Source organism: Meleagris gallopavo, chromosome 22 (assembly GCF_905368555.1).
Source record: "Meleagris gallopavo chromosome 22, MGAL_WU_HG_1.1, whole genome shotgun sequence".
Taxonomy (NCBI): domain Eukaryota; kingdom Metazoa; phylum Chordata; class Aves; order Galliformes; family Phasianidae; genus Meleagris; species Meleagris gallopavo.
The window spans coordinates 7,416,217-7,438,531 of record NC_139425.1 but is presented as its reverse complement, the minus strand read 5'-3'; the positions used below and the strand labels follow the sequence as shown (position 1 = coordinate 7,438,531).

The 22,315-nt window shown below is 42.2% G+C and overlaps 1 protein-coding gene across 1 annotated transcript in view; it reads right to left on the bottom strand.

Annotated features, from left to right (window-relative positions):
- Nucleotides 1-20,309, bottom strand: part of CDH4 (cadherin 4) — a 420,515-nt gene extending 400,206 nt beyond the window's left edge. The window contains exons 1-2 of the mRNA XM_085241473.1: nt 20,049-20,309; nt 18,137-18,248 (exon numbers count right to left, since the gene is read on the bottom strand). Coding sequence (XP_085097599.1) covers nt 18,137-18,248; nt 20,049-20,102 — 166 coding nt within the window. The 5' untranslated portion in view covers nt 20,103-20,309. The remainder of the gene's footprint in view (nt 1-18,136; nt 18,249-20,048) is intronic.
- Nucleotides 20,310-22,315: the final 2,006 nt, after the last annotated feature.

Below are 22,315 nucleotides of genomic sequence, written 5' to 3'. Positions count from 1 at the left end.
CAGGCTGCCCAGGGAGGTTGTGGAGTCTCCTTCTCTGGAGATATTCAAGTCTCGCCTGGACGCCTACCTGTGCGACCTGGTGTAGGGAACCTGCTTTGGCAGGGGGGTTGGTCTCGATGATCTCTAGAGGTCCCTTCCAACCCCTACAATTCTGTGATTCTGTGATTCTGTGATCCTTCCCCTCCCACTTGGAAGGCACAGGTGCTCCTGAAGCCGATGTGCAGCAGCACCCCTGCTCCTCTCACTGGCCTCTCGGGTTCAACAAGGTCAGTGAGTTATACTTGGCCAACACACATCTGTTGGCAGGAAGCTCAATGGTTAAAGTGTATTTAGTTTCACCTGGTAGTTTCCTCCAATGGTAAGTTCCCCAGCTGTTAGAAAAATTACCTCAGGGTTCTCACTCAACTTCGAGTATTTTGCTTTTTTGCTCAACTCCTGTTATTCCCCTTCTCTGGCATAGAGTGAAGGGACAGTAATCACCAAGACGGGCCACAACAACATCAGCAGGATTTCATGACAAAAAGTTTCTTACATGTGGCTAAGCACGTCAAAAGGAATCATGACAAACTTTACTGGGGAATAAAAGACATCATCATCGCAATGCCTTCAGCCTGGAGCAAGGGGTGGCAGAGCCCTCACAGCACTGAGCACTTGTGATAACTGAAGTCTAAAAACATCTCACAGACAGCTGAAATACAAATTCGTATTGAAGCAATACATTGAATTACTACCGATCACACGCAAAGAGTGATTAGAGTAACACTTATGTGTTTTGCTGTTGGACTTTTAGTTTTGTTTTTGATTAAGAGCCATAGAATTTTGGTTTTGTATTTGATTAAAGGCCACACAATTGTAAACTACAAAAGCTAGAAAGATTATTCATCTAATGTCTTCTCTGGAAGACTGCTTCTCCAGTGCTAATAAGGGAATTTAATCAGATGGACAAAACTTGACAGCAATCCTTTTCCAATACATTTAGTATTGAAACAGGTCTGGGCCTTCCAAGATGTACAAAGGAAATCCATTATTCAAGTTAATGGAGAAAAAGGTCTGAAATTTTGACTATCCAAGATGTAAGCTCTTGCTTTTCCAATATCACTTGTGACATACATTACAGCCACAAATAATTACACCAACAGCTCTGATGAATCCTCTATTTCAAATACATCATGTGAAGTAAAATGTTAGTAGACCTGACTTTACTTTCATCAGTCTCAGAGATCACCTGGAGAGCCCGGGCTGCCTCCATTGGGTTCATCAGGACCTGAGCATCAGGAGGCACCCAGAGCTGTGGGACAGAGGAGCCACGCATGAAGGCACAGCACTAACACTGAGCAACACAACCAATTTCAGTGTATTCAGAATAGAAAAGGATGTGTGCACGCATGAAATATGCAGCAAATATATGCACAAAGGCTTGTACTTTCCAAAATTGTGCAGGGTACAAGACTACCAGCAGGCTGATGAAACACTTCAGATAAAGTAGTGTAATCAATAGCACCACTGTACCTTTAAAAACAGCAAGTCCAACACAATCAATTTGTATCACAGTGAACTACAGTAACAGAAATCCACAAGTACAATGCACTAACTTAATGATAATTTATCAAGTGCCCACATTTCAACTACTGTTGTTCATGACAGAATGAAGACTGTGTAAAAAATAATGTCATGAGTCAACATGGCATTTGACTGATGAGAAAAGACCCATATCATTAAAATTTTAAGTAAGCCTTCATTAAATAAAATACTAGGAATTAGCTCCTTCAAAAGAATTTAATTAGTTAACACATACAGGTTAAATTCACAACCTACCATTTTTTTTTTATTATTTTTTTTTAAGCCAGTCATTTTCTTAAAGCTTTGTCATAAGAAGGATTTTTTCCATTTTTATTATTTCCATAACACTGATTGAAACCACCATTCCTTATGAAAAGAACAAACTATCCCTTGCAAATGGCGAGCAACATTTCCATTGCCAATTGTTAAGGCAATTTCAATCATTTTATACACCTTCATCAAGTCAGAGGTATGCTTCAGCATTTCAGAGAGAGAAACCTCAGCAGCTGCAGAGACAGGGAGGGACAACAGATCCTTAAGCAGAAAAGAGGAATTATCAGTTATCTGGCTGGAAATGAAACCTCTGGGAAGCCCCATCTGTAGCCTCAGTCATTACAAATCACAACAATTATGTGAGCTCTCAGCCCATAAATAAAATTTCAATACCTACGAAGAGCTGCAATACTGTAATGTCCACGATACAAAAAAACATTGCCAGCTCATTCTGTGAAGCTTCGGGCTACTTGTAGCACCAGGAGAAGATGAATCAATAAAATGTTATCAGTAAAACAGTTTGATTCCTGTGCCGTTAAGCACACGGCCACTTCTATACTTCAATCCCCTCGGGTCAATATAATTTTGCACAGTTAGCCAATTCTCAGCAGGGAAATGATACTGGTGGATATTTCAGATATTCTAGACCACTTATTTCTGCATGGGGGATTAAGAAAAAGAAAATCACATTTTTCTATCTAGCTCAAGAACTTGGATCTTTAGCACAACCTCACATACCAGGGCTTTCTTACCTCAGCTACGGTAAAGCTACGGAACAGCTCATCAGTACAATCTTGTGTGCCCTATTCACCCTGTGCTGAAAAAAGAAGCTTGGGAAGTAAAGGAAGTGAAACCTGGATTTGGGCTTTCACCTAAAGTAAATCTGAGGCATAAAATAAGACGTAATTTCTCCCTACTTCCAAAAAAAAAAAAAAAAAAAAAAGCCACATTTAAACAAATTCAGAAATAAGTTCTGCTAGGTTTCTCACATGAAAGGAGTGTAAATGCAACCAACACAGACTGCGAGCCTACCTCCAAAGTTGAGGAAGCAGATATTGCCATCTTCGACCAACTCTCGTATTCTGGAAAGGGAACATTCTCAAAGAATCTCTCTCAGACACAAGTCCACTTTCCTTGATTTAATTTGACAACATCCTAATGAAACAGTATAATCCTATTACGGGACCAGTCATGGACACCATGAAGCGACAGACAACCAACTTCAGCAAGGCAGGATTGTTTCCACAAAATGGAAGACCTCATTTTGCTACCAATTACATTTCATCCATTTCCTCCTTTTTTCATAATCACTTGCTCAACGTACAAATGGCTAAGAAATATCAGACCAGTCAAAGGCAAAAATTGCTTCCTCCTGTAGTCAGTTTTTAAAAAGAGATGTTTAATTAACTAAAGTGTCCATCAAACACAATCTACTCTCCTGCTATTGCTCTTTTAAAGCGTTCATTTCCTTAGATATGTAAATAATGTCAGAAATAAGAGAGGCAGCACATACACATTGTAATTCTCTTACTACATATCTCGTATTAGGAAATAACACTAATGGGTTTCTACTATTAGATTTTAATGGTTAAAGAGTTAGCAGGAAAGGCCTAATTGTTGAGAAACAAAGCACACAGTTACAAGAAGACAAAGCTGCACTAACTCAGAATTTCTTCTGTTTTGTTACACCACCACAACTTGTAACTTTTGTCTGAAAAAGTTCTGCCATTATAAATTCTCAGATAGTAAAACATCAATGATTTCCATATTCTGCTTTGCTCCTAGATAATGTACTGAACTGTCAAGGATACGTACAGGTGGAAGAAGCCTTTATATTTTACTAGAAGACTATGCTCAGAAAAATCCAATGGCATCAATACTTCTTCTATTATTATTCGTTCAAACTTTCAAAATCAAATAACTTCCCTAAGCTTGACTAGAGACTGCTGAATAGAAATTCCACTGAGGAGAGAAGTTTTAGAATAACAGCACAATACATTCAGAAATCAATAGATAAACCCTTCGCTCAGCCACACTTCTGATAATGAGAGACTGGAGCTAGGTCTTAGAAAACAGGGCAAACTGCTCTGAAACAACTTTCCTTATCTGTCAGTTTCTGCTTTGGAATTGAAACCAGCAATAAGAACCTTACTTCTGTACCACACTTGGGGAATTATTGTAATGAAAAACATTCTGACTGGATAATAATTTTTAATTGTAAAAATACATCCATCTTTAAGTTACAACCAGGAGGGGGACTTTTGTTTGCTTAAACTATGTGGACAGTGCTGAAACGCAATTAGATAACCACGTGTATGGACTACCCCTTACAGTCAGAAAACAATGTGATTAGATCCTCAAACGTGGGAGAGGAGATAAAGTGAAACTTCTAAACCTGTTGAGAAAATTCTTTAAGCCTAAGTCTCAACTTCACTTGAACATCTGGATTAGATGACATCCACTTAAAATACTACTCATGTTGGAAACATGATGGCTTTTACTTTGAATCATTTGACCTTTCTCCCCTCACTAACTGTTACTTTCTCCATTCACCAATAGAGAAAGCTTCTTGGGTTGATTATCAGCATTAGAGAGGGTAAATCAGAGCAACAACCACACTCCACTGAAGCCAGACCGTTTCTGCTATAACATGCGATCATGAAGCCCAACTGGATAGCACAACAGAGCCAGCTATGCTTTTCAAATAAAGGAATCCAGCACTGGCCAGTGAGCAGGAAACTACTTGTTTACCCACATGTTGTAGTCAGAGACATCCCAGGTCCCAGCTCCTCAGATACGAACAAGGTGCAGTGACCACAAAGTGCATCCCACTGCCTCACTCCTTGGACTCAATTCCAGCTCCACACAGAACAGACAAGAAACATCCTCATGCAGACGCACAAAGGGAAATGGATTTCCAGGTCCCAACATTTTGATAAATCATCAAAAAATCCCTTATGGCACAACTCCCCAAGCTTAAGCAGGATACCTTCACTGGTACTACAGTTGTGTTATATTCATTAAAGAACTTACAGTATTTTTTATCCTGTAATTCTGTAAGGCAAAACTAAAGAAACGTTGCCATGACAAACAAATACAGTGGAGTTTTTATACCAACCTGATCCCCATGATATCTCTTTATTCAATTAACAGAACCTTATTTTATTATGTATCAACTAGAAAATCAAAATATTTTCAATGCTGCTGGCATTAGCCTTGTAAAGAGACAGATGAGTCTAAAAATCCTTTGCAGTGAAGCAGAAGAGCTTTGTGTGCAGCCAGATCTCTCAGTTGCCACGGACTGGGATACCATGTTATAAGACTGTAAAACCATGGCCTGTGGCTGCAGTCCAGCCTGCAGAGTAATTTAATCTAGCTCACAAAGAAACGAGGAAAATGGCCTCTGCTGTGCTGAATCAGCAGTGCTGGAAGCCGTGCCACCCTCTATCATTTAGTAAGAGAAAGCTTTGTTCATAGTGCCAACTCTGCGTAGAGCATCTATTGGGTAAAAGAAAAGACCAGCAGGAATATTATGTGCCAGATTTTCGGTAGATGTAAGTCAGAATAGTTCCAAAGACTTGGAGTTGCACTGATTTACATCATTTCAGGATTATAATGATTTACGTCCACTGAAAGTTTCTGTTCTTTTTTTTTGTCTTTTAATTAAAAGAACAGCGTAGACTTGGCAATATTGTGACTCTTCAACAGACCAAGATTTGGAAAGGAAAAAGTTTTGTAAAGCTCAAGAAAAGGAAATAAACCTTTTCTTAGTTTAAAAAGTCTAAATTAAAATTCACAAGACTTACATAAATTGAGCTATCTGTGAGAAATATACATAACCACAGACTTCCTCCCTTCAGAGCTACCTAAATGTAACAATGGCAAAAAAATAAAACAGCAGTAGAATGAAAGCTTTGTCCATTCAACCTGATTATATATCATGAAAATCTATCAGCACAGATGCTATTGCTATTTATGAGTCACAACCCAGGGCCAAAATAAATGCCTTGTATTACTTCATTTTACTTTTTCCTCCTAACTGCAAGTGCCAAAAAAGTGACTGCCATGGGAATTAGGAAAAAGCACATGACTGCGAAGAAGCAGGGGGTATTGCTTGTCAGGAAGCAAGCCAACTGGGGCAGAGTTTGGACTGCTGTGACTTCTAAATAAACTCATAACTACTACATAAGGTCTCAGTGATCTCAGAGCAGCTTCTGTTGCTTATTTGCTCACCTGTCAAGTAAAGCTCGATAATGAAATAAAAAAGTTCTCTGCCCAAGACTGACTGTGCCCTACAAACATGCACATGTATCATTTCTTTTCTCAGCAGAACCACAGGTGACCATGATGAGAAAAGAACAGAAGGAAAATGAGAATCATTCTGGTACATGAGCTCCTGAGATAGGCAACAGATGTATGTTTAAGACTGAAAGCAAACAGATCCTTTAGGCATAGCTGTGTGAAAAATGACATGCAGTTGCTCTTCAGGCTATTTCTGTGGCACAATGACCCACTCCAAAGCAAGTTGAGCCTTCAGTAATGCTTCAGATCAGACTTAAAAAACAGAATGCTGCTTACTAGTGCAACTCGGGCAATGTGTTACACAATAACAGCAACAAAAAAAATTGTTCCAGAAGACACATAACTCGAAAAGAGCTTAAAACAAAACAAGCCTATATTCAAGAAAAGCAGCCCCATTCCACCATATCTTTTTCAGCATTCAGCTCCCAGCAGGTGAGTATTAAGCCTCCTGCTTCCAACGAGTCCTATTTAAAAGTGTTCTGCAAAGGTTCCTGCAACTTTAGAAGCATTAAATTTTATACCTCCTGAGCTATTTATTAGCTGGGGAGGTACTTAAATGACATTCATCAGATACTAACTTTCTTGGAGCGTATATTACTGATTTGGGTAGATAACCTTGAGCTTGGCTTTATTTATTTTTATGACAGCTCTCCCTAGAACAGTAGGTTCTTGGAGTAGGCATCACCTATGCATTCCTCTTGGAGGTGTGGGTATATATATCTTAGTCAGAAACCATTTACAAAGGACCCCAGTGCAGAAATCTTGTCCTCTCTTCACATCTCAGCATTCATCACTTTGAGTTGTCCAGGCGCACCAGGAACCACAGCCCAGCAGCTGTGAGGAGGCCTCTCAGCAGTCAGCATTCCACATCTCCCCATGCCAGCCCCCTCCAACTTACTTGCTTTAATTTTAAGAAGCAATGCCAGTTCAGAGACGTTAAATTCTCCTCCTTACAGATGCACTGTCAAAAGTTGATCCTGCTGCATTAACAGAACTTTGCTTTGTCATCATGTCTCCCAAGGCAATGAAACATATATTATGAAGGTAAAACCAGCTGTGCTACTACTGCTCAATTCTGCTGCTATTTAATGGGATACAACCAACATTATGCCACAATTCACAGTAGAAAAAGAAAATAAAACTTTGCTTTATTGAAAACACGAAGCAAAATCATTTCAGTCAAATGCATTGTCTGCATTGATCTTTGATAAAACATCGCAGTTAATTCACCACTTACAGAAATCCCTGCACAGACTCAGGCAACGGGAATTCACATATCAGCTCACCATTAAACCTATTAAACCTCTACTTTATGTCTAACACAGACCCAACATTTCTGACTGCCCCATACAGTCCTTCTGTTTGTAGTCAGGAGAAATCAGACTGATGCGTACAATGGAACACTTTGCTTATCATCAGCTATAGCAACCAAACCTTCAACTTTCAATTACATTTTCAATGTTTCAGGCTCTAGGCAAACAAAACAAAAATTTTTTAGTAAACTTTGCACAGCGATCATCAATCCACTACTCAGTTATTTGAACAAGCATCTCCAGTGATCTCTAGGTCACTAAACTGATGAGCGTTTGAACACAGCATTAAGAAATCCTTGGGTCGTCATCATCCTTGAAGAATTCATTACATGAATTCTTACCATGACCTATGCTTTCTCCTTTTACCAAACAACTATACATATCTTTCTTTATCCCCAGTGAAAAAAAAAAAAAAAAAAAAAAAAAAAAAAAAAAAAACACCACCAAAACTAAAGGACATTAAATCAACTGATGAAAATCTTCATAAAAAAGAAAGAATAAATAAAAAGAGAAAGCAAGCTTCTGGAGATGAGCAAAATAGTTGTGTAATTTTGTAAATCTTCTGTTTTCAAGGAAGCTACGCAACCAGCCAGCAATAATCAGTCTCTTGCACGATAAGCATACAGGACCTGAAATGATTCCTCAAAGAAGATCTTTTACCGAGGGGCAATGCTCCCTATGTGATTTTCCATCTGGATATCCACTGGCCCTACTCTCTCTTTCCACCCATGAAGAGAGATGCTCGAGAGTCAGAAGTCACCAGCAGAGGGAGTTTCCACCCCCAGCACACAAATCAACATGAAATCACTTGAAAAAATGAAAATAAAAATCAGAGTTATGGCAGGAGAACTTCAACAATATCACTAAATAGTAAAATATTAAAGCATGGGTTGGGTCTTCCAACGAGCTTTATGAATAATATTGTTTAGATTTAGCTGTGTTCCTACAGATCCAAAACAAAAAACTTCAAGACATAAAAGACTGATTAGAAAGCACTACTGTCATCTTAGATATTTCAATGACTATATCCAGAGCATAAGTTTGATGGTTCATGGCCAAAGCAGAAGGATCTATCACATGAGCTCTCCAACAGTCTGTTCTGAACTAGTTTTGCTCAATGCTCTTATTAACAGAGCAGATAAAGGAATGCAGCATATGTTTTTTACATCTGTGAACGGCATGGAAACAGGGCACAACTGCAGCACTGTTGAAGGTCAAGAGCAAGATTCAGAACAATTCTAAGTCACAGATCAGAATCAATAAAAAGAAGAAGAAAAAAAAAAAAGAATTCAAGGGACGAAGAGCAAGGTAACCCAATTCAGTAGGATTGATCAACAGTACACATAGAAAATAACTGGGTAGGCAGGAGTTCTTCAAAAAATTGATGTGGGAGGTTATACTGGATCACAAGCTGAATATGAGTCAACAGTGTCACACTCTCAAAAAAAAAAATTAAAAACAAAAACAAAAAACAATCCTCATATAGGCTAAATCAACTGGACTATTGCCCAGGTGAATAACTCTCCAACATGGCCAGCCTTGGCACAGCCACACCACCCTGGGGCACCGTGCTGAGCACAATGCTATGGGCTCAGAGGAGGGCACAATGCATGAGAAGGCACAAATGAGTGGCTCGGCCAACACAAGCTAAGGAAACATTTTAAATGTGTTAGAAAGAAAGCCAACAAAAAGCAGCAACTGTTCTCTGATGAATAAGACAAACAGCAACAGGTTTTAATTGCAAGAGACCTTCGGCTTGAAAAATAAAGAAAAAGAGGGAAGCCAGACATTGCTTGGCTGTGGTCCCCAGGACTGGACCTACAAAAGCAGCTTGCATTCCTCCAACCCTGTTCTGCTAGTTGTCCACAAAGCTCCATCAAACTGATAGCACTGAGCGTGAGAGGTTCAATAACACCACAGACAGGTCTCTGAAATCAGTGAGACTTCCCAAAAAGGTCCTCCTGACAGAAAGAACTGCAGGGCAGGGCTGATTTACAGGGAGTCAACTGTTAATGACTACCTTGACCATACCAGGAAGAAACAGGTTATTAAATTTTATGCTTTAGATTAGCTCCTATTTGAAGTTATTCAAGTGCAACATTTCTTTATTTTCTGACATCTTCTCAAGCTCACTTGTTGATATTTTATCTTCAGAAACCAAGAATCCAAATATCACGTGGGTTCTCCTGACTCACAATGAGTAAAACACATTTGTTTCACCGACCTGCCTTTTATCATTTCCCAGACCGACTGAGGGATACATAGTTTTCTATGGAACAATTTTTGTAATCTTGACTATTTATCTTTGGATAATTGCTATATTCATAATTATTTTAAAGACAATTTTGTTTAATAGGGATTGGAATTGCTACTAGACAAAGTCAGTCTAACAAGATTTTAGACTGAAAGCACTTTTTGTGACTAATCTACAAACTGCTACAGAATTGTGATTTATAATAGGCATAGTAATAGCCTTAATGATTGCAGTGCTGCTGGGTATCCATGAAACACACAGATTGGCTCATTTCAAAGCAGAAAGGGCATTCTTTTTCTGCATCATGGGTGGCCCATACATATCTTCAGGGTCCTTGGAGGAGCTTCCAACATTCCCACTGCGCATTCCACATACCGGCTGCTATTACCATGCTAATGTTAATAGGCTGTAGTATATGTGACCCTCTGAGCAGCAGCATAACTAGCAGACTACTGAATTACTGCCACTGGCTCTCTATCACAAAACGCTGGCAAGCAGGCAAAGCAAAAATAATTAAAATTTTGTATTGGAAGGGAGCAGAAAGCAGGAATTTAAACAGGCTGGCGGAGAGATAGTCTGGAGCCTGGGGTCATAAGGCACAGGGCAGCAAGAGCGACTGCAAATCTCCGTTTCCAATGACAGGGCAGCCCATATGCCAGAACATTTGCTGCTCCTCTCTCCCTCTGCGCAATTACAATTCAAAATTAATAAATAAATTAGCGACAATGAATGTAAGCAAGAAGAATCACAAAGCCTGTGGCAAAAAGAAATCTTGTTCTACTCAACTATTTTTTATGTTGCAGGAAAACTCACTTGGGGAAGATTCTGCTGAAAGAAGTGAGGCAGCCAGTACTAATGACAAATATTTTGGGAAAACACAAACTCCATATGTTCCACATTTATTATACTAAAAATAAAGAGGAAATCAAGAGCTTTTTGAATTTAAGTGTAACATTTCCTTATGCCGGGAGACAAACTGTGCCTGAGTTAAGTCTGGACATTAATGGAAGCAAACAGCAGAATAGTGGTCCCTGGTGTTTCAATTATAGTCTCTTTAGAAGTTATGCTTCCAAGAAGTTACAGAAATACCATTTCCCTATAAGGATTTTTTTTTTTTTTTTTTTTTGGCAGACTGTTGCCTTGTTTTTATTTAAAGTTATTTGATCTCCACTTGCAGAAAATCTCTGTTCGTCACTAATTTTCCATACAATCACCACTCACAGAATCCCAAGAGCATCCCACTGCAGGGCAGCAAGGCATGGCCAAAGCCCACGGGGCTCTGAGCATCTCCAGGCTCAGAGATGACTCCATAACCCCCCCGAGCATCCAGCTCCATGTTTGACAACCACCAAAGAAGCTATTTCACACTGATAAATAGAATTTCTTGCACTCCTGTTTGTGCCTATTTTCTTTGCCCTTTTTCCATGCACGTCTGAGTGCTACCCACCCCCATCATCCCATGAAGAATTTACACGTAATGCTAACATCTCCCTGAGACTTCTGCAGGATAAACAGCCCCAAATCTCTCAGCCTCTCCTTTCAGAAATGCGAATAAAAATATTTTTAAACAAAGTACTAAAATAACACTGTTATCTGGACAGTAACATCTGATGGCACCAAAGGCCAATAGCATTTCTGATCATAGACTCAAAAAGCAAAAACTTGGAGGGGGTCATTTAAGCACCAACAGGAAAATTGAACATGAAATAAGATGCTCTTCAAATCCTTCAAATAGCGCACAGAAGGTTTACATACACTAAAAATAGGTATGGATTGAGTCCATCCGTCCAGCATAAATTCCCATTGCAGCGTTCAGGAGCATTCAGGAACAGGCTGTAAGAGAAATCGAGACTGGAGTCTCTGCTAAAGGCTCCTCTTAGTTTCCTTGTCAGACTATTCCAAACCTGGAGTCCCAAAACACAAAGAGTGACCACTACTTTTCAATCACTGCCTTCTTGTCTCTGTTCCTACCACCACATTTACACAAACATACAAAGTAGGGCATTTTGTTCTGTTCACTGCAGGAATTCTGCAGGAATTGAATTAATTCTGAATATATTTCTACCCCTAAATAGAAGAGAAACAACCTTCTTTCCCTATGTTATCCAAATTCATTCTATTATATGGAAAAAAAAAAAATTAAAAAACAGATTTCTAATTAAATCATGTCTTCTGTACTTTGAATCTCTTCTTTAAATGAGACTTTTAAGTACAATCTAAATCTGCCAGCATTCTGTGGACTGTGCATAGTCCAAGCTACTGCAGAACTAAGCACTTCACAATCCTCAGTCTGCAATGAAATAAGGTATCTCCTGAAAAATATTATGCTCATTTTCCAAGAGAAAATTAAGGAGGAAAGAGGCTTGCACATGAATATCAATGGAATTAGGCTTGAGAACTGGCATTAGGTCAGTGAAAATAAAGCAATATTTCACTGCTGGAATAAATAATTTCCATTTACCACATGTGAAAAACAGAACTTGCAAAATGCTTTCAGCATCTGCTCAGTGAGATCAGAGCTCATGAGCTCTGTCAGCAGCAAGCAGTTTCCAAACACAGGAGTGACTCGGAAATTAACATTTTCTAACCTTAGCAGACCTCACTTTATTGGTTTGGACTTCAAGACAACAGGTATTTCACAATAAGCCACACATTTACACTGATCCAGGCATGGCTTACTTCCTAACACCCTACGAAAAAAAGAATTATTCATTAGAAATGGTTTCATTTTCTTCCTTAATATATGTTTATTTGTTCAGAGTACTCAATTTGAAGCATCTTCATTTTCCAAGAGACAAAGTTTTCCCCCTACCTACTAAAGAAAACAAAAAAAAAAGAAGAGGAGCTCGAGACTGTTTTTGGAGAAGCAGATTTATTCAGATAAAAATCAGTTGCTTTCCCAGAATGCAGAAAGAAGTAATTTTACTTGGGTTTGAGGAATTTGGTTCAAAGCTCTGAACTAGAAAGCAATATATACAGTTATTAAACAGTGTAAGGGGATTAACTCTACAGAGTGCTATTGACTACTCTGGTCTCATTAACTGGCATTTTATTAGATAAAAATGTCAACTTCAACATCAAATTTCTGTGCCAGAAGTTAGATACAAAGAACAATGTTGAAAATGAATATGCATCAGCTGTTACCCCAATCTATGGGGGCTCTTTTTATGGTCTCCCCTGCAGCTCACAACTGAAACAGCGAGTTTGATCTGCAACAAGAAGAACTGTGTTTGGAAGAAGTTGTGGAATGGGAGAAGAGTTTGCTGAGAAACAGCTTCACACGAGCATGCACAAACCTAACGCAGAGAGCTGATGCCTCTCGGCCTCTATTTACCCCAAGGAATAAAAAAAGGTTATGGGTAGAGATCTGGATTCCCTACTTTCAGATTTTATTATGGAACTGTGAAGCTAATTATCTGTATGATAACTTCAGTGGTTGCTTTTCATGCAGAATCACAGACCAGAAAATAATAAAAGCGGAAAGGGAAAGGCTCCTTTCGAGCCATGAGCGGCTTGCAGAAGGCACTGGGTCTGTCAGCAGGCTGCAAGGTGTCCATGCTGCAACATGCTGGGCAACCCTGCTGAGGCATGGCAGAACCCCAGACTGAACCAAGCATCCCTCATGATTCTTGCTTCCTAAGAACATCCAGACAGCCCCAGAGAGTGCTCAGAATATGGAATTAATAGCAGGCAGGTACATACCTATGGATTCTTTGGATTCTACTCAGAAGAGAAGTGGGAAACCACACATATAATGGGGATTGCAACTCATGTACTGCAGATACACGTTCCCTGTCAATAGCTTCTGTAGATCCCTGAGCACTTGCTAGGTTATCTGTTACTGTAGGTGCTTAGCAAAACTACCAGCGTTTCTCCTTAGAAGCGTTACCTGAATCAGTCTTTCTGTCAGGGTCCAACATCACATACGCAACAGTATTTTGTGGCTGAGTGGCTTTTTTCAAGCAGAGCTGCCACTACCCTGCCCTAACACAATCCACAGGACACATTCAGTTTCTTGCCTTGTCTTAACCACAGGAATGCAGTACAAAAGCAGGTACAGGACATATCCCTACTTATTGCCATGTGAATTACCAGCAACCAGCCTCAAACACAGCTTGCAAAGGTTTGTTCAGGTTTCACCACCTCACATTATTTGTATTTCAATTGCATATTTGTTTGCACACTGCCGTAGGAAGGCTGGGGTGTTTGCTCTATCTCTTCTGTTTTCTAAACTCTCTCAGCCTTCCTAAGTCCAACTGTTAGAGGTGGCAGGGGCTGAACAGAGGAGTTTCTGAAGCTTTCAAGGGGAGAACAAAAGGCTTCAGCCACAAAGAACATCCTTCTTTTAAGACTCATCTGAGAGGTGGCTCCATGTAGAATTCATTTGGAGAAAAAAAAAAAAAAAGACAGCTATTTCAGTAAAGTTTACATGTTCTACTTGTTTGTAAACAAGAAGCGTGATAGTGAAAAACATCATTTGCCTGGAGTTTGGCTACCTTTGCTTTCACACACGTGCTGAAAGCAGCACAAGCTGGCACAGCTCATTCGGACTGCTGCACGGAAACAAACTGTGCTTCCACACGCTCCTACCCAAACGCAGCTGCCCACACAAGCAGAGTTATCCTGCTACGCTGGTACAGGCACTATTTCAGATGGGCAACAGAACCATGAATCACTGTAGATGAACAGAAGCAAAGAAAAAAAAAAAAACACAACAAGAAAGGGCTGTGTGCCTTCATTTCTTACGCTGTCTCTTGGCTGTACGGAAGGCTACAAGACGCACACCAGTAATGGAGGTTAGGTGCATCTCTGGAAGGTGACCAGGGTTAACCACGATGGCACTACGCTGGAAAAATAATGCCATTAACACCCACTGCCAGTTGCCATGGTCTCACCAATAAAATTCAAACTTCTCATTGTTAAAGATGTCATTTTTGGAGTCTTCAAAGATCTTAGAAAAACAGTCGGTATCCAGAGCATAAGCCTGCCTTGTACAACCATCCTGCATACTACCTTCAGCATCCTGCTCCTCGTGGCTCTTTCCCTACAAGGCCACCTGCCCATCGCTCCCATTCACCTGAGTCTCAGCTCTGGGACAGATCCCCATCAGTCCCAAGCTGCTCTCAATGCAGCACATCGTGTCAGTGCTCCCCACCTCTAGGGAGCGATGTTCTCACCACTTCAACTTCATGTTAATAATTAACAAAGAGGAAAAAGATAGCTGGGTTGTAATTGTCCTGTCATAGAGCAGCTTTGAGATTTTTTTTCCTAGGGCTAAGGAAGAAAACAACCAACCGTCCTATTTTAAACATTATTATGCATCAGTTATCAACGCTCACTTTATTATCCTCCAAACAAAAACAAATAAATGGATTTTACTCCTCTAGCTAATGTTAGGAAATGCAAGGATAGCATTTCTGAGGAAGGTTCAGGCTCCATGAATTAACTCAGCTAATACCCCATCATTGGGATACAACGTTCAGCAGCGATGTGTAGTGCGTGGTATTTGTGGCCCTATTGGGGAAGACTATTTTAAGTCTAATTAAGATGAAATTTTTAAAATGCAAATGCTTTTCATTTATACATAAAACAAAATGCCATGACATTTCTCCCATCCATTTATCATAAACAAATTAATTATTGTGTAACAAATAGCTCCTGCTAGAATCTGTATATTTTGAGGATGTTAAAGAGCTGACTCAGGCGAATAAGATGAACCACAACATAGTAGTTAATAGCTTATGGCACACTTATAATAAAACAATGACTCTGTAAAAGCTCTTGTTGTCAAATTAGGACTAAGCTACTTCCATTGGAATAAGTCAATTATAAGCAGCCATGATCTGTTTAACTCAATTCAAACCTAGAGTACTTTAGGCACTTACTTAGATATACTCACCATGCTGCTACAATTAGAGCAAGCTTAGAAGGGAAACCAGTCGTAGGACCAGAGCGTGTCCTCCAACCACCCAGCAGCTGTACTTCTCAACACCTGAGGCTGACCACCTGCATCACATCTGCCCAAACGATGATTTGGCCAAAGGTTGAACCCATCCTCAGGCACTGCAAACTGTCCCCCCTCCCTCTTTCCCAGGGAGGGAATGGTTCTTACACAGCACACAGATTTGGGATATGCCTGGGGAAACCCCTGAGAGTAATTTAAACTATATATACCCCTTTTCCCCAAACCCATGAAATGCCCATCAGGTGAATCCCTACCTGTTGTTTTGTGTTTTTCAGTGCAAACAGCCCCACTTGGCCCAAAGATGAATTACTGAATGCTGATGAATAAGATGGTGGTAGCTGGCAGCAAAGCTTTGCGTGGTAAGATGGTGTGAAGCAGTACATATGTCAATCTATCAAACATGTTAATGTAAGCAATCTGAACCCGTTTTTGGTCTGATCTATTGTACAATACTTCACCCAGATGGAAGAACGAGATAAACATTTTATGCCTCAGACATATCAAGTGTTAGGAAGTAAAATTAAACCTAAACTGGAAAACTACCAATTTTACATACTACAATATAAAGAACAACACAAGCACAAAGAAGGATTTTATGCAGCAGATTTTCTCCCCCGTTATCCCACAAGTTAATTAAATATATTTGTTTCCTCTGATAAACAGCAGCATGTATTTGGCTGCTGATTATAAGGTGTAAAAATGATAGGTCACTTATTAGCAAACACAACATTTGCACTTATTTTCCCACCCCCTCCCCCTTTCTCCTTCAGTTGACAAAATTGCTGCAAATCACGTCACCAGGGACAATGCTACCAGAACACAAATCTTACAGCAGTGCGATATCTGGGGGGCAGTTCGGCCCCAAATGAGCAGCAGTTTCACCACGATGAATGTAAAACTACAACTGGACCCTAAGGATAAAATTAATGTTCATTAAACACATTTTTTGCATTCAAATCAACTTGACAGCCTAAATATAATTCCACATTTAAAGGCGGTCACTTGCAACCAAAAATGAAGTGACAGCCACTCTGCTGCCTTCATTCATTGCTGAACAGACCTGCTCCATCCCTACCGCCCACCTACACGAACATGCACTGCAACATATCAACTAAATAAAAAAAAAAAAAAGTCCTCCAAGCAAGTGTATTAACAACGTGATCTTCCAGACTTTGGAGGACGCTGCGTATCAGATGGCTTCCAAAGCTAAGAAGTGTGGAAGTATTCAGTTCACAGACTGGCCTGGAAGACCTTGCCACTTCTAGTTTTGGAAAAATTGCTACTAAGCATGAAAATGTTTGGTACCACGCCTCTAATATTTACTGCTCTGTGTTACTCTCAATTTTGTCTGTGTCCAGCCCTCTAGCTGGCTATCTTTCAAACAACAAATAAATTCCCCAGCATCTCCCAGCTGATGCCAGGCCAGTCAAGAGAATTCCTGAACAGCAAAACAAAGACAGTCAGGCTTAGAAACAAAACTGATTGCCAACTCATGTAGAGAGAAAACATCCAGCCCTGGATTCCACTGAAGCCAGAAAGAATACAGCTCTCCATCTCCCTAGAAATCAAAGTAACAGAGCAGGTGGTGGTTGTGCAGGAAGACAGAAACGCCAGCTTTCTGGCAGAGGAGTGTACGTGAGAATAAATGCACTCAGGAGAAAGTAGCAAAGGGTTTGCAATCCCTCTTGCAGGATATCGGAACCTGTTGTGCTCTCCATTCCTACAGCATGCTGTGTTTTTAGAACTGCTGTAGCATCCACTAGTGGCTGGCGATTAAACTTAAGAAGGGGGCTGGGAGGGGGATGGGATTTTGATCTTCAAGAAAAACAACGATTTTCTGCATCATGTAAATACAAAGTTTAATTATTTTTAACTTGAAAGGGAGACAGATCAATACACAGGAAAATCTATTGTTATTTGGATTACGAAGATGTCTCAGAGTTTACAATCACAAAAGTGGTTATAATCCGCCAATTACTGTAAAGCTAATTGGTAGTTTCTTTCTGCCTGTGTTTTCATGTTGTCAGTGGGGCAGTAATGAAAATGAATGCCACATTTGTGAACAGAATGTCTGTAGGCTTGTTTACCACATTTCCAACAACAACGTCTGCTTTATCATGCATTTCAAAGCACAGATAATTTAAGGATCTCTGAATTTCATACATAAAAATACTTTCTAAAATATCAAGTGTAGAGTCCCTTCAGACAGGGTGGGAGTGGGAGACTTAAAAGCAAAGTGCTGACCTCGCATAGCACAGGCGAGCGATGCACCTGAAGCAGACAGCACATGAACTTGGAGTGATTCATCTGTATTCAAAACTGCGCTCACATAAACCACTTAGTGTTTCATCCTCCTACAAACATAATTCTGCAGACAATTTCACCATCACAACCAGCATCTGTAAGTCTCCTTTCACCTCCCCAAGTACAGTTATTGCAGCACCTATTAAAGCATTTTATTCCACTTACCTTTGAGTAGCTTCTGCCCTTCCACGATATTCTGGGAGATGAATGCTGTGTAGTCTTCTTCTGAAAAGCCAGGCTTGCATGTGGGTCTAACTGTAAGATCCCCATTGAGTGCCTGCAAAATCAAAGAAGTAAAACACACACCATGACTTTTGAGGTTTGGTACAACGCTCTGTGCTCAATGATGAAGTGCTTAGCACAGGCAAACCCAGACAGTAAAGCAGCGTGCAAGTAGAAACCATCTATGCTAAAGTGCCTGTCTGTTGGCACGGATCCATACTGTAGCTGCAAAAATAAAATGGGCCAGAAACTAGTTGCCTGACTACAATAGAAAGCATTGTTTGTAGGAAGGCTGGATACTGGGCACTGTCAGAAGAAGGAAGGAAACAAAGAGCAGCAATTCATCAAGTGATCATTGCTCACCCTGAAGCCATGCAAAGGCCCGATGTTGCAACATCCAGATCACCAAGTCTTGCTATCGAGAACCAGGGTGAGCCCCAGGATGGGAGAAAGACCTCCAAAGCTCGCAGCTGCCCCAGGAGCTTGCAGCCCACGACAGCCCCCCTCCTTCCCTGCACCAGCCTCGCGGCCGCTGCCTCCATACCACTAGGCTCAGCCCGTGCCCTAACTGTAGGGGAGGTGGAGAGATGGCCAACCGAAATGTAACAGTGCCATCTAATAGTTCAGCCCTGAACGCAACCTGCCGGCACCCAGGGGCAGCACCCGGCTCAGCGCTCAGCTGCTCCGTCCCAACTTTGTGCCGTGCTGCAAGAAGCGCTCCCTGCTATGAGTGCAAATCAGTGCAGCCGTAGGGACGGAACGCGACGTCCCAGCGCAGAAGGTCCCAGAGCCCGTTCATTGAAAGCACGTGAACGGGCTATTTGCACGCAGCGATTGCCCGGTGATAGATGCATAAGCAAGTGCTGGCGACATGGGATTTTATTTCTGCTGCTCCTGAGCTACCAGCGGCGGGGCTGAGCCCCGGTCCAGCAGCGGTGCAGCTAAAGGACCGGAGCATTACTTGCCCTGGAAAGAGCGAGTCCGGGCACACACCTGGCTCTGCGCTTCCCCCAATACCCGCGGGCAGTGCCGCATTACAGACAGAGTCCGTTCGGTGTGGCTTAGCAAGCGGAACGCAAGGCAGTGACTCCGCGAGAACCCCAGCTCAGGAGACGGATTGCAGCTACTGCACGGGAAGATCCAGAAAGCCGCGGCACCGCGAGCTCTGCCCGGCGTTGGCAAGATGTTGCAATTAGGAAACATTTCAAAGGGGCTAGCTAAAGATAATAGGCTTCCAATCCGAAATCGCCCCATTACTACAGCCGCTCTCGTGCTACATGAGAGCACAGCGGCTCAGACGTGGGACAGCCCCGCGCGACACCGCAGCACGCGGGCGGAGAGCGAGCAGCAGAGCCAGCGGGAGCTCCGCGCAGCACCGAGCACTGCGGCCACGCGCGGGCACTGGCGGTGCGCTGCGGGTAGCGCTTTGGGGAGGAGGGGAGAGGGGGAAAGAAATAAAAGAAAAAGCAGTCAACTTTTTCAGCCCGTCAGCCCCCAGCACGGCTCTGCCCCTCGGGATGGTTGCGGGCGGACAGAATAAAAGTTGGAGCCGGCGAAACGGGGCGGCTGGGCGGCGGTGCCGCCGGGACGCGCCGTGAACCCGAAGTTTGCCCGGCGGTGCGTAGGGGGAGCGGGGGGACGAATCTTAACGGCACCACTGAGACATCGGATTTAAAGCGAATAATAATTAATAGTAACCGTAAGAAAAGGAGAAACGGGAAAAGCCGCATAAGCTGCGGGAACGCGGCTCCGCTCCCACACCCGAAGTTACCGCGGCTGTCGAGGAGGAGCGGAGGCAGCACAGCGGGACGCCGGGCTGCTGCCCCCTCCCGCCCGCCGGTGCCGCCCCACTTACCGCCGCCGAGCCCCAGACGAGCAGCACCAGCAGCAGCCGCGAGCCGGTCCTCATCGCCCCGGCGGCGCCCGCCCGCCGGGCCGTGGCGGTGCGCTCGGCCGCCCCGTGCCGTGCTCCGGCCGCGCTGCGCGGGGACAACGACGACAACCGCGCACACTCTCGCACCCCGCCGCCGCTCCTCGGTGCCCGCTCTGGGCTGCAGGTGAAGCGCCCGCCGCGCGCCGCCGCCAACAAGCCCCGCCCCCTCGCCCCGCGGCGCGCGGGCACGCGCCGCCTTAAAGGGACAGCACCGCCCCGCCGCCATGCGGAGCTGAGGGGAGGGTGGGGGAACGGAGGCTGACTGTGCGTGGGGGAGTTGACAGAGAAACTAGCGCGGTGAGGTGAAAAAATCAGCACGTTCAAGGGAAGGTTGTACTTAGTGAGGGGGAAAGTTGCCAAAAAATGAATGAGGAAAAAGTAGTGTGAGCCAGTAGAAAAAGTCACATATCCAGTGGGAAAGTACAGTTCTCAGGGGAATGACACAGCCACTGGGCAAAAGGTGACACATCCGGGTGAAAAACTCCCTAAGAAAAAGTATGACTGGGAAAGGTTGGTATGTTCTGTGAGGAAAACCTGAGCTGTGAGTGAGGAAAGGGAGCATGGCAAAGCAGGACATCTGCAGGGAGAACCCGTCTGTCAGTAAAGGTTCATCCAGATTAGGGTAAAAAAAAAAGCGACAGTCAGAAAAATGAACGGGCTCCTCAGCAGTGTGAATGGGTGGTGTGAATAGAGCCCGTATGTCAGGCCAGGTCCCGTGCACATCAGCAGAGGGCACGGCTAACACTGCTAAATGGGAGATTTCCCGCTGTAAGAATCAAACAGGCCCAGAACACGACAGCCAGTCCTTGGTGCTGCACGATGCTCTGGGAGCAGAAAGCTGCGATTTCCAGTGCTAAGTTTGGCTCCAGTTCTTCCCATCCAGCCTGAACCTGGCATCCGAATGCAATCTTTTCCCTTTCTGAATGCGGCTCGACTCCACAAATAAGCGTTCTCAGGCATGTATATTTTGTGCATATAAATCCAACGTCGATTTGCATAAATAGATGCATACTATCTGATGTACGTGCAAAATCAGACATTGCGGTAGAAAAATCTAGCCATTAAACTATTCTGTTGGATTCGCACGTTTTCTAAGGAATGAGACACATAAATCCACCGACTGCATCTTTTGCTATTGAGTAGATTTAATGGCATTGTGTTAACACCTAGAGATGTTAACGACAAACTGAGACCTCATTGTACTGAGCTCTGTAGGCACATATAATGAAAAGATTGTTCCTACCCCACCAATTTACAGCCTTGGTGGATTATAGGGTTTATTTTGTTTTTAAACAAGTATTTCTGAGCGTGTTATATAACACCAAATAAATCCCATCACTGCCTTAAATTTAGTGTATACCCCCTTTTTATGGAGCACGTGAACTAAAGCAAAAAACAATCAGGTGTCACTATGATAGAAAAAATATATCCTTACATATATATACATATAATCTAAATTTGCTCCTTTTATTTTTATCCTAAATTCCAAAGTTTGCAGCAGATCGTTCCAGGCTGAAGGGCAGCTGCTGTTGTTACGTGAATAGAACTTCTCTGGAGACTTCTGGGGAAGTTTTGGATCTGTGCAACCCAAGCATGAATATTTCCTTCTGCAAACCTGTGGCCAGCAATTTTGACTCTTGCTGGACTGCAGCCGTTGCTATGCATGTGTTCGTTCTCTTTGATAACTTTGTTAATATGACAAGTTCTACAAGTATTGTCAAAATAAGTCTGACACCACAACAGATTGTGAAGAAAAGGCAGAGCAGTAGTGAAAAAAAGATAGAATTCTTCAACATGTTTACAGTGGATTTCTAATCTGATGGCAAAAGGATTTTTTTCCCCAAACTAGTTTGCCATCCCTCTTTTCTAAGTGTGGTTACTGATTCTGTGCTTATGGAATGATTGCAAATGCGCTGAGTTATTTCCCAGTTACATTTCCATTAACACTAAGCTGTATGAGACACCAGGTAGCTCCCCAAAGTAAGGCATTTCCAGAAGGATCAGATAATCTGACAAGGAAAATACGGACTCCTTCTTTAGTCAGTGGAAATCACTGGTTTAGGGGTATGGAAGTTTTCACTCTACCATTTTCCCTCAACCCTTGATAGCAACCACGTTTTAGAAAGAGTTAAAACTTTGCTGACAAATCAGCTACTACTTCAGCCATCTCCTTGTTTAGAAGCAATTAA